At 48.9% G+C, this 12,213-nt stretch overlaps 1 protein-coding gene across 1 annotated transcript in view; it reads right to left on the bottom strand.

Moving 5' to 3' along the window:
* Positions 1–7,289: 7,289 nt before the first annotated feature.
* LOC143475269 (uncharacterized) overlaps positions 7,290–12,213 on the bottom strand; it is an 8,518-nt gene continuing 3,594 nt past the window's right edge. Inside the window, exons 9-17 of the mRNA XM_076973057.1 lie at positions 12,113–12,213; positions 11,806–11,968; positions 10,075–10,182; positions 9,858–9,960; positions 8,606–8,893; positions 8,215–8,287; positions 7,988–8,077; positions 7,728–7,849; positions 7,290–7,429 (exon numbers count right to left, since the gene is read on the bottom strand). The exon at positions 12,113–12,213 is cut by the window's right edge and continues 64 nt beyond it. Of these exons, the coding sequence (XP_076829172.1) occupies positions 7,735–7,849; positions 7,988–8,077; positions 8,215–8,287; positions 8,606–8,893; positions 9,858–9,960; positions 10,075–10,182; positions 11,806–11,968; positions 12,113–12,213 (1,041 nt within the window). The 3' untranslated portion in view covers positions 7,290–7,429; positions 7,728–7,734. The remainder of the gene's footprint in view (positions 7,430–7,727; positions 7,850–7,987; positions 8,078–8,214; positions 8,288–8,605; positions 8,894–9,857; positions 9,961–10,074; positions 10,183–11,805; positions 11,969–12,112) is intronic.

The raw sequence follows: 12,213 nt of genomic DNA, 5'->3' as shown, positions 1-12,213 counted from the left end.
CCCTCTGGTGGCGACCCGGCCTCCCCACCGTGACAGAGCCTCTCCCCAAGGGCTCCTCCCGCCGACCACCACGAGGCCGCCCTGGTCTCCTCGGGGCCGGCCGGTCCGGATGCTCTCGGTGGAAGTCGGCGATGAGGGAGGAGCCCAGGACCTGGGAGGCCGGGATCCAAGAACGTTCCTCGGGACCGTAGCCAACCCAGTCCACCAGGTACTGCATCTTTCCCTTGCGACGTCGGGAGTCCACCAGCCGCTCCACAAGGTAGGCAGGACCGTCAGATAGCTGCAGTGGAGAGGGCGGCGCTGTCGTCACCACGTCCTCCAAGGGCCCCTGTCTGTACGGTTTTAAGGCGGACACGTGAAACGCGCGGGAAGCGCGTCGGTCTTCGGGCAGGCTGATCTTGTACGTCACTGGATTAACGCGCTTGAGGATGATGTAGGGACCCGCGTACTTCTCCCCTAGCTTACCCCTCCTACCCAGGCGTCCATCTCCGGTGGACACCCACACCTTGTCACCCACCTGGTAGGAGGGAGCCTCGCTCCTTCTGCGGTCCGCCTTATGTTTGAACCGTCTGATAGCTTCCCTCAGGCGCCGATGGGTGTCCTCCCACACCCTCTCGCTCCGTCTGCACCACTCCTCGACAACTGGCTGATCAGAGGAGGCGACGTTCCAGGGGTACAGAGGTGGTTGACGGCCGAACACGCACTCGAATGGCGTTTTCCCCGTGCTGGAATGGGTAAGGGAGTTTTGTGCGTATTCAGCCCATGGCAGCAGGGCGCACCACGTGTCTGTGTGCTCACTACAGTAAGCGCGCAGGAACCGTCCTACTTCCTGATTGGCGCGCTCCACCTGTCCGTTGGCCTGAGGGTGATATCCAGATGTTAGGCTGACAGTCACGTTCAGTTTAGACAGGAACTCCCGCCACACACGCGAGGTAAACTGCGGGCCCCTGTCCGACACAATATCCTCCGGCAGACCGAACTGCCGGAATATGTGCCGGAACAGAAGGTCCGCCGTCTCCCACGCGGTGGGCAGGCCAGGCAGAGGGAGGAACCGAACCATCTTTGAAAATCTGTCTATCACCACCAATATGACTGTGTTACCTTCAGATGGAGGGAGATCGGTGATGAAGTCAAGGGCGATGTGCGTCCACGGCTGTTCTGGCACAGGGAGAGGAAGGAGCTTGCCCGCTGGAGGAGTCCTCGGCACCTTGCTACGCGCACACACAGCGCAGGAGGCTACGTGGTTCAACACGTCACGGTGTAACCCAGGCCACCAATACCTGGCTCCTAATAACTGGGCTGTCTTGGAAGCCCCGGGGTGTCCTGTTCCCACCGACGTGTGTGCCCAGTTGATAAGGGCAGTGCGCTGTGCGGGAGGCACGTACCTGCGGTGCGGTGGACAGCTCGGATGTGGATTCGCTGCAGCAATCGCCCTGTCAATCTCCCAATCCACAGTTCCCAGGAAACACTCAGGGCTTATCACCGGCTCATCACTGGTGGAGTCCTTACTGCCCGGGAAGGACCTGGATAATGCATCTGCTCGCTGGTTCTTCTCCCCAGGCCGGTAAGTAACCTGGAAGCGGAACCTGGAGAAGAACAGTGACCACCGAGCTTGGCGAGCGTTCATGCGTTTGGTGGTTTTTATGTATTCGAGGTTCTTATGGTCGGTGACGACTGTAAAAGGGTGTCTCGCCCCCTCGAGCCAGTGACGCCACTCGCCGAAAGCCTTGCGCATAGCTAGCAGCTCACGGCCGCCCACACCGTAGTTACGTTCCGCTGCGGTTAGCTTTTTGGAATAGAAGGCTATCGGTCTGAGCGAGCTGTTTTTCTTCGGGCGTTGAGACAGCACAGCACCTACACCAACGTTGGAGGCGTCTATCTCCACTATGAACGGCTTGTTGGGATCGGGTTGGTGTAGTACGGGCGCTTGTATAAAAGCCTTCTTAAGGTCGCCAAACGCCCTCGTAGCCTCTGTTGTCCAGCTCAACTTTTTTCTTCCCCCCCGTAACAGATCAGTAAGTGGCCTCGCGATTTGGCTATACCCGCGAATGAACCGCCTGTAAAAATTTGCGAAGCCCAGAAACCTCTGAAGCTCGCACCGCGTGTGAGGCTGAGTCCATTTCACGACCGCATCCACCTTACCTGACTGCATGTGAACGGAGCCTGGCCTGATGGTGTAACCCAGGAAGTTCACCTCGCAAAGGTGGAACTCGCACTTCTCCAGCTTGCAATATAGGTTATTGCGCAGGAGCGTGCCCAGGACAGCGCGCACATCACGCACGTGTTGGTCCAGGGTTTGTGAATAGATCAAAATATCATCAATATAGGCGACAACACATCCATTCAAATATTCCCTCAGGACCTCGTTAATAAACGCCTGGAAGAACGACGGAGCCGACGCCAAGCCGTAGGGCAAGACGCGGTACTCGTAATGCCCGGTCGTAGTGCTAAACGCCGTCTTCCACTCATCCCCCTTGCGAATGCGGATGAGATTGTAGGCGCTGCGTAGATCGAGTTTAGTGAAAATTCTCGCTGACCGCAACTGCTCTAGTGCCGAAGGCACCAGCGGCAGCGGGTAGGAGAAATTCACTAAGAGGGAATTGAGCCCTCGATAATCCACGCATGGCCTCAACCCCCCATCCTTTTTCTTAACGAAAAAGACGCTGGCTGAGGCAGGCGAAGTGGAGGGAGTGATATAACCTTGTGCGAGTGCCTCCTTAATATACTGATCCATTACCTTCTCCTCCTCTTGTGACAACGGGTAGACGCGACCGCGCGGAGGAGTGGAACCGGGCTTAAGCGTGACGTGACAGTCCCAAGAACGGTGAGGGGGAAGCTGTGCAGCTTTGGAGGAACTGAAAACCTCTGCCAGGTCTTTATATGGAGCAGGGATAACCTGGTTGGTCTTGATGTTCGGGCTCTCGATGCTGGTGGATTGAGCAAACACACGGGGAGAGGACCGAGCGCCCCGCAGAGGCGCAACCCATTTTAACAGGCTTCCCTTATTCCAGTCTATCACCGGGTTGTGCAATCTTAACCAGGGGAGACCTAACGTGAGTGGGTGACGTGTGTAGGGGAGGATGTAAAAACTAATCTGCTCCTGGTGACCTTGTATGACTAGTGTAACAGGTGCAGTGCGAAAACATATAAATCCCCCGCCCACAGGCCGTCCGTCCAGTGCCCGCACGCGTCGAGGTTCCTCCAGTCGTTTCAGTGGCACACCCAGCCGATCCGCTACGCTTCTCCTCATGATGTTCCCCGAGGCTCCCGAGTCCACTAGGGCAAAGAGATCCAGAGACACCTCCCCGTGAGACACTGAGACCTGCCACGTCAATAAATTGCCCAATAAGGAATTACTCACCCGAGCCCGTCCCCTCCTGAAGCCGGTGTTCCTCCGGAGGGGAGCGGTCTCGCCCATCTCCATGGGTTCAGCGGCAGTCGTCTCACGGGGTGGTGCCGACACGGGAACCTGCGGGGTGACGGATAGAGAAGCGCCTCCCTTTCTCTCTTGGAGGAGTCGGTCAAACGTGATGGCTAGGTGTACCACCTGGTTGAACCCCAGCTCCTCTGGCCGACAGGATAACTCTGCCTTCAGCTCTGGCTTCAGTCCGGCCAAAAAAACGTCCATCAGGGCAGCGTCATTCCACCCTGTCCGAGCCGCCAGGGTGCGGAATTCAAGGGCGTGCTCCGCTGCGCTGCGGCTGCCCTGGCGCAGCTGTAGCAGACTCTGTCCGCACGCTCTCCCTCTCCTAGGATGGTTAAACACCGCCTTGAATTCTTGAATGAAATTATCATAGTTAGTAACAAACGGTGCGTTGGCGGTGAGCTGGGCCGCGCCCCAGTCTAAAGCCTTCTCTTTCAGGCGTGACACCACGAACGCTACTTTTTCTCCGTCCCCGAGCTGCGGACCACTGGCGAAGTGCAGCTGGCACTGCACCAGAAAACCTTCGCAGCGCTCGGGATCCCCTCCATATGGCTCGGGAGGGGCGATGAGAGCTCTGGCCGGTCTGGTTCTCTCCGTGGTAGCCTGCACAGATAAACTCTGCATGCAAGTGGTGAGTGTCGCGAGAACCGCACGGAGCTCCTGGAGCTCCTGCTGCTGCTTACCTAGAGCCCTCCCCTGATGAGCAAGAATCTCCAGAGTGGAGGGCTCCTCGCCTCCGGCCGCTCCAGGCTGCACATTCTGTGACGCGGGAACAGAGGCGGCCGAAGGCGAGGGTTGTACAGAATGGTCTTTATTATCCATGCTGTTCAGTATGCAAACAGAAAAGCTTCAATAGCCGAAACAAGGTACAAGCTACAAGAGAAGCCAGAGAGGTCCAGCGTAGAGCTCTGACGGGGCAATGTGCAGCACTGGACCGAACGACCTGCGGGGTATAAAAGGTGCACAACATAATTACCGACAGGTGTTAGTAATGTGGTGACTGGGACCGAGGGAGTGGTCTGGTGCTCGGGGGCGTGTGTGGTGAGGCAGTGCGAGCTGTGGCCTGCGCCCTCTGGTGGCGACCCGGGCTCCCCACCGTGACAAACACATTAAAATGTGCAGAAACCTCAGTGATTAACAATGAATATGTACTCTTTAAGATCGAAATATATATTGCATTTGGAAATATAATTATAAAATTTTGATAATAATAACCTGCAATCATTCCAAACTAATAATTACAGTACTCAATTAAATGTATAAAGATATGATATTATATGCTACATCCACAGCAATTTAATGGATAGAACTACAGTGGAACCTTGTTCCTCAATTCAGTTTCCCGGATGGCGAGACTGACATCACGCTGCTCAGCCAATAGAAGCGGTCCCGCTAAGCTAAGCCTCAACTCTAGCCTGGTACAGAGCAGGTTAGTTCAAACGTATATGTTGCTGTAGTAACTGAGCGAGGCTCAAGTCTCGCCTCTTTTGTGGAACCGAATTTGAGCAAAATGAGCCAGGCTTGTCTTAAAAAGCCCGGCTTACTGAGATAGCTCGCTTCGTGGAATACCCCCCAGATCCTTGTTTCTTGTGTATGTGATAAATTACATTCTGCACAGTTACCTCAGGATATGTCAACAGAAAATAACAATCATTGAACAATATATATCTATAGTCACCATGACAACAGTTATCATAAGTGTTAGTATTTCAAAGTGCAAAAAGAGCAGAGCTCCTAGGTGTGTTAAACCTGATGTGATTCACTAAAATCTGTGCTCCTTATTTAAAAGGACTTCTGAGTTTAAGGATTTAGCTTTCTGCTAATTCAAAATGTTAAAAACGTTTGACTTTCTTCGTCTCTCTTTCATTTAGAGTGCAGGCACAGTAAGAAATGCACAAACATCTCCATCCTCAAGTAGAATCCATGTTGGGCTTTATTTTGGTCTGGAGGTCTGGCTGGCAGCTCTCAGGTGGTCGGGAGGTTCTTCACAAACTCTCTTAGGCTCTTGTGGATATTGGAAGGTTGGTAACCAGCGCAGTCCAGCAGCGCCGGACCCATGTGGGCATGAAGGGCTTGGCATAGGTGGACAGTGGCCCCCTCACGCTTCCACCCCTCCCGTGGATTGTACCACTGTTGCTGGAGGTCCCCAGGAGCTACCAGAGCAGAGGGAGCACCTTCTGCTCAACCAGTTGTGGCTTGCAGGGGTAAAGTTCCCTAACCAGCTCTATAAAAAGAACATTTAAAAGGAACAATGATAAATAAATCAACCCTGGACAGCACTGGGTTATTACAGAAGCATTTTCTTAAACTAGAAAGATTTCATTCAATTAAAGTGACAGTATTTGGTAACTATGGTAACTCTCTGGAATGATTATTATCAATATTATAAATATTATTAATTAATATAGGAATTATAGTATTTCTGGTAAATCTTTTATCTTTTTTATATCTGGCATCTCTTAGCATATCAGTGGAATGACTTTCTGAAAGAATAGTTTTTTGATAAATGTATTTGAAATTTAAGCCGGTTCATTTTGAACCATGCTCTGTCCTTTAACTACTGGGTCTGGGACTACACTGTGCATGCCCTACTGTAAATACAATGTGTGGTGCCACACACTGCCCTGTACTCGAGTATTTGTTTACAATATATGTCTACACATACATTTGTTTAATGAGTTAACATGGGGCATAGTGGATGGGATTAAAAATCCTCATCATGTATCCAAACATGAATCGCTACCTTGGATTTCAGAGTGAGGACAGTGTCCCTGATGGTTGCCAGGTCTTTGGCAGGGATGTACTTTTCCACCATCTTATCAAAGTCGTGGTGGGAGGACAGGAACAGCAGGATACGCCGGCCCAAGCGCCTGAGACGAGGAACAGACCCCAAAACAGGAGAGAACCGTGAGGGACCCGTAACTCACAGCACACCAACCATTTATCTTACCAGGGCGCAATTTTACAAGGCTGTCTGTGTCTAGAAAACACGATAGTGCTTCTATTACTCTACAATTTAGCAGCATTTGCTGATTTCAGAGTATCAGACTAGGAGACTAAAAGAATCAGCAAAATATTACTATCTGGGAAACTGAATAAGCTTTGTAGAATTCTCGTTCTGATCCCAGTACTAACTTGGTTTCTTGTGAAGAGTCCTGTGCCAACTTGGAGTCTGCAGGAATAATTCGCGGTGTGACGTCTTTCGCCCCAGACAATAAGCGGCCAGCACCAATCTTCTCTACCAAAGTAGCCAAGTGCCGAGCAGTACACTTTCTTACTGCAGCATTCAGATTACTTTTGAGGAAAACAGAAGGAAAAAAATAACTATTATAATAATAGTAATAACTATTAATCCATCCAATCAATGTATACAGTACAACTTTTAGCTTCTATAAAGAAACTTAAAACCCTTATGTATGATCTAAGTGCACAATCAAATGATCATATTCTATTCGATTGCTTAGCTTGCACCAGTTAGTGTACATGTGTATTTTTAAACAGAAAATGTTTGTATGTCCTCTGTGAGCTAGCTAACTAGCCTATTTTTTAAGCATTGTGAAGGGCAGTTTGGATCAGCAGAGTGGAGATGGAACGCAATAAAAATAACATATAAGAGGATAAATAAATAAAAATATTGATATAGGCCAGGGCAATATTTTGAAAGAACATTGGAGAGGTAAAAACAGCAGCAAAAAACAGCAGCCAAAATTAGTGCTGTGTTAGCTTCTTGTGTTAGCCACAGTTTAAAGCTCACTGCATGCTAACTGACCAGAGTCCTCCAGCGAGAAGGGCGTTCATGCTCCGAATGGGGGTGCAGTTCTGCACCATGCTGTCCAGAGCTGTGTCCACGTCCTGCCTGATGAAGCCATTGGACTCCGCTGCTTTGTGGAGGAGGACCTTAGCTGTAACCTCCACTTCCTGGTCCATCCCTTTCTGCAGGCTGGAGTACAACTCCCTCAAGGTCACCACCGCCATGCGGGACACGCCAGAGCGCAGGTTCAGCACCTGCAGGAAAGACGACGTTCCAGCTCGTTTTAGCCACATCCAACACTGCCACCGCCATCTTAATAAGTATAATCCACCACTGCAATGTGTTATGTAGGCGGAAATACCTTAATCTCTAATTACAGTTAGATATGCCATCTGAATTTCAATTAGATGAGAAATGTTTTTATCAAAAAGGAATTTCAAAGTACTATGCTAAATCTGACTTGACTTTGTCAGCAACATCACCTGTAATGTGTACATGCTGATGGCATGTTTGTATTCTGTCTATCCACTGATTTGTTTGAACTGGACATACATGGACATCAGTGGGTTGTGCCTCTTCGGTAATGGTAGACCTTGATCTGATTGTTCTCGTCCAGGCCGAGCTGGACCAGCCCATTGGTGGGTGGGGCAGCTGGGTAGCGTGTGAAGAGAGGCCTGGGCAGAGGTTCAGGAGAGTACATGGGTGCAAGAGAGTGTGTGTGAAAATATGATGCATTCTGTTCCCGTACTGGTTTGTGTGTGATACGTACATGTGTATAAACTGAGGGGGAGAGAGAGATTGTGAAAGGATACACATTTGGGTCTTTGCGTTGTGATTCCAGCCACCTTTTGTTGTCTTCAATCAGTCTCTGCAGCCTCTGGCTATCTAGCTCAGAGGAGAGACTACACACACACATAATGGAAAAGCACTGTATGAGTTCATCAATTTTCCTTTCAAAATCAACAGCAGCACTGACCCTGTGAGTGAGAGTGAGAGATTGTGAGCGAGCCTGCACAGGTGTGCAAGTGTGTGTAGTCACCTTGCTGGAGTGTATCCACTATATGCTCTGGTAGCCCTCATGGGATAGCGGGCACTGGTATCCATGGAAACTCCTAAAATCAGAGCAGTCTTAATACAGGTAGTGCGGTTTAGATTGAAGCTAATCTGAAGCAGGTCTCTACACTGCACCACACTTGCACTGGAAAAGATCGGCATTATCCAAGCACAGAAAATCAATGGAGGTCATCAACTATGCAAAAAAGGCTATAAATCCAGCAGTGACTGGTTTGTGCTTGAGGGAGAGGCAGAAATTTTCTATTTGTATTTTATGAGTGATGAAGAAATGAAGCATTAGTGAAAGTTACTGCAGCCCACTGAGGTGACCACTGCTCATCACTGCTAATGTTTGGGGTGTGTCTGTCTCTACGTACCAGGGAAGAGTTTGCTCCAGTGGGAGTTCAAATGAAGGTCAGACCCGTGTGTTTTTGGGACAGAACAGTGTAAGAAACTGTTCTGATTGGCCAATGAAGAGGAGGCGGGGCTTGGTGTCCATGCCCAGGACGGGGCAGGAGGGAAGGAGGAGGACGGAGGTGGCTGAGGGAGGGGCTGGACGGTCCTCCCAGTGAGAGATCCCAGTGCACCCAGCACTGTGTTCAGCTGGCCAGAGATCTGCTGCAGGGACTCTGCTAACTGCTGCACTTTCACTGGCACTGCATGTGCTGAAACAGAGAGCAAGACCAGGGTTTGGGTGTATTACTGCTAGAGAGATAAAAACATCAGACAACTATGAACCAACAAGACCAGAGTGGACTCTAGAGCTGCTTACAGTTGTGGGCAAATTTTTAGTTTTCACAGTTTGCTTCCTCAGTTTATTTTTTTAAGAACCTTTTGTCAAATGTTTATGTGATATAATGAATTACAATTATTAACAGTCCATAATTGTTTGTTGCTAAACTGCTCCTGAATCGTTGGGAGAAGTTGTTCTGGAAGGATGTTTTGATACCTTCCCTTATTCATGGCTGTGCTTTGCTTAGGCAACATTGGGAGTGACCCCACACTTTGATGGTGTGAGGAGGCTCATAGCTGCCTCCTCTGTAGGAGACGCTCCTGTAGGAGACGCTCCCTGAAGCCTCCTTCATGCAACTTGAAGCACTCTCCCCAAAGTCCTTAGTGACTGGATAAATGGTTGATTGGGGTGCATCGTACAAGCCGCACTGTCCTTGCCTGTGAAACCCTTTTGATGCAATGATGACTGAACGTGTTTCCTTGGAGGTGACCATGGTTAACAGGAGAAAACGTAAACGCACCACTACCCTTTTAAAGCAACCAGTCTTCTCTTCTAATCAGCATGACGGATTGATGTCAGCTGTCTTATCCTCATCAACTTTTTATCTCCTGAGCTAACGAGATCATCACTGAAATGATCTCCATTAACTGAAATGGAGGAGCCGTAATGCAATAATTTTGTATTGTAATTTTGTATTGTAAAAGGTCATTTTCATCACAGGGAATGACTTTGCAATTAATTGCAATTCATCTAACCACACTTCACAATCTAGAATCAATACAAATTGCCACCATAAAAAAAAACTATGGTAGTAAACTTTGTGAAAACCAAAATTAGTGCCTTCTCAAAATGTCTGCCCGTGTGTGCGTGTTGTGCATTCAGAGTTTGTCTCTCACTCGTCTCCTCTTGGCCATACTCGTCTCTGCTCGTCTCTGAGTCTCTGACATCAAATGAGACTCTCCGATCTCCCACCAGCCGCTCGCCTTCATCACATGACAGCTGAGAAAAACATTGTAAAGCCCAGGTAGGTATTAATGTGGGTTTGTACGTAAGTGTGTGGGTGCAGGCATACGCGTGTGTGTGTGTGTGTGTGTGTGTGTGTGTGTGTGTTACCTCCTCTGCCAGTGACGTCTCCAGCTGGCTGAGTCTCTCCTCTTTCTTTCTCAGGAGCGTGTGGTCCTTCTGGACCGTCTCCCTCAGCTTCTCCTGCTCACTCACCTCCTACAGCACAGGGGAGCAGAACATCTAAGAGGAACTACACTCATGCTTCCTACTGTCTCCTATCTGACCTGGCTACATGGCTGTAGGCACTGCAAGACCTAACGTGCTTAGACCCACCACAGCACTGAAACTAAAGTCTAAACTTTAAGTCTTAAAGTAGTCTTAAAATCTCTTAATATTCTCAGATAAAGGTCAATCACTCTCCTGGTTCAAATCCTACCTGAACAATCGTTACCAATTTGTACTTGAAAATAATGAATACTCATAAGGATCTGTATTGGGTCCCATGTTATTCTCATTATATAGGCTAGCAAGCATTTGTAGGCATGGTATTAGCTTCCATTGCTATGCAGATGATACTCAGTTATATATATCTTCTAATTTGGATGATGTCAATACTACTACCAAAACTGTCAACTGCATCCAAGAAATAAAGAACTGGATGGCGTCTAATTTTCTTCTTCTAAATTCTGATAAAACTGAGGTGTTACTTCTTGGATCCAAGACTGCAAGAAGCAATTGGTCGAATCTTCTTATTACACTAGATGGCTTTTCAGTAACACCTGAATCTCCTGCTAAAAGTTTAGGTGTCTCTAGTGATTTGGATCTTTCATTTTTCACACACATGTCACTATGTCAATGTCACTAATGCTGCCTTTGCAACTTCATGTAATATTGCCAAGTTGAGACATGTACGTTCGGTATCAGATGCAGAGAAACTGGTCCACAATCTCATCAAGATTGGACTACTGTAACTGTCTTTTAACTGGATGCTCTAAACAGTCCCTGAAGAAAGTCCAACTTGCTGCATTTGAATCCAAGAGCCAGAGTCCTAACTAGGCCTTGAGAAGTCCATCACATTAGTCCTACTCTCTCAGCGTTGCACTGGCTCCTGGTTAAATATCAAACTGATTTTTAAATTCTTCTGTTGGCCTATAAAGCATGAAATAGTCCTCCACAATATCCGAGTGAACTCACTGCATACCATAATCCATCTCACCTGCTGCTCTCTCAAAGCGCAGAAATGCGCTCAGCTCCGAAAACTACAAGATTACAGCCAAAGGCAGAGTAATGTCTCAGTACCCTCATGCCTGTGGTCACCTCCAGGCCCCTCCATTTAGTTATGCTGCTAGGGATAAGCCTGCTGGAGCCACATGCTAAATCACTGGCACGTGTACTATATATATGGAAGTTTAATTTGATTTTACATATTTAACCTGCATTCTGTATCTTTACTACATGTTTCTACAAAGACAATTCCATAAAGCAGCTAGAAGATGCTCTGGGTTGCCAGTGGATGTGCTGATGCCGTGGATGCATGTGCCAATACGGCCAGCATCCTACCTGAGGCCCAGCATCCATATTGGAGAGACTGTGACTGCTCAGATAGACACAGGACTATAAATATGAACTTAAAGTTGCTGGGCCAATGGAGCATGGCTTCCCTTTTGGGTCTTGGTCCTCCCAAGGTTTCTTCCTAATCCACCTAGGGAGTTTGTCTCTGCCACACTCACCCCCGTCTTGCTCATTAGGGATCTGGACCCATGCGCTCGTGAAGCTGCTTTGTGACACCATGTTTTGTAAAAAGCGCTTTATAAATAAAACTGACTAGACTTGACGGACCTGGCAGAGAGGCTGAGCAGAACCTCCTGCAGCGGACCTCTGCGGGCTGGGGTGGGCCGTCCTTAGTGCCGCTTGTCTCGCTCTCAGACAGCTGGTCTCTTTCTCTAAGAACTGTCTTGCTCTCTGCAGAGAAACACCTTCACACGAGATATACTCCTGCAAGCTAGAGAGAGAGAGAGAGAGAGAGAGAGAGAGAGAGAGAGAGAGAGAGAGAGAGAGAGATTACAAACGAGTATATAAACATATGATAAATACATACAATCGGACAGCCTCCCTCCCCACCCACACACACACCCCCCCCACATACTCGTCTATGCTGCTGTGGTTGTTGTGGGAGGTGGGCACAGGGGAGAGAGGAGGTTCCATTTCCTCCACTCCGAGGGAGCCCTCCTTCTCTCTGCTCTTCTC

Source organism: Brachyhypopomus gauderio, chromosome 14 (assembly GCF_052324685.1).
Source record: "Brachyhypopomus gauderio isolate BG-103 chromosome 14, BGAUD_0.2, whole genome shotgun sequence".
Lineage (NCBI taxonomy): Eukaryota > Metazoa > Chordata > Actinopteri > Gymnotiformes > Hypopomidae > Brachyhypopomus > Brachyhypopomus gauderio.
This window is presented reverse-complemented; position numbering and strand designations above follow the sequence as displayed.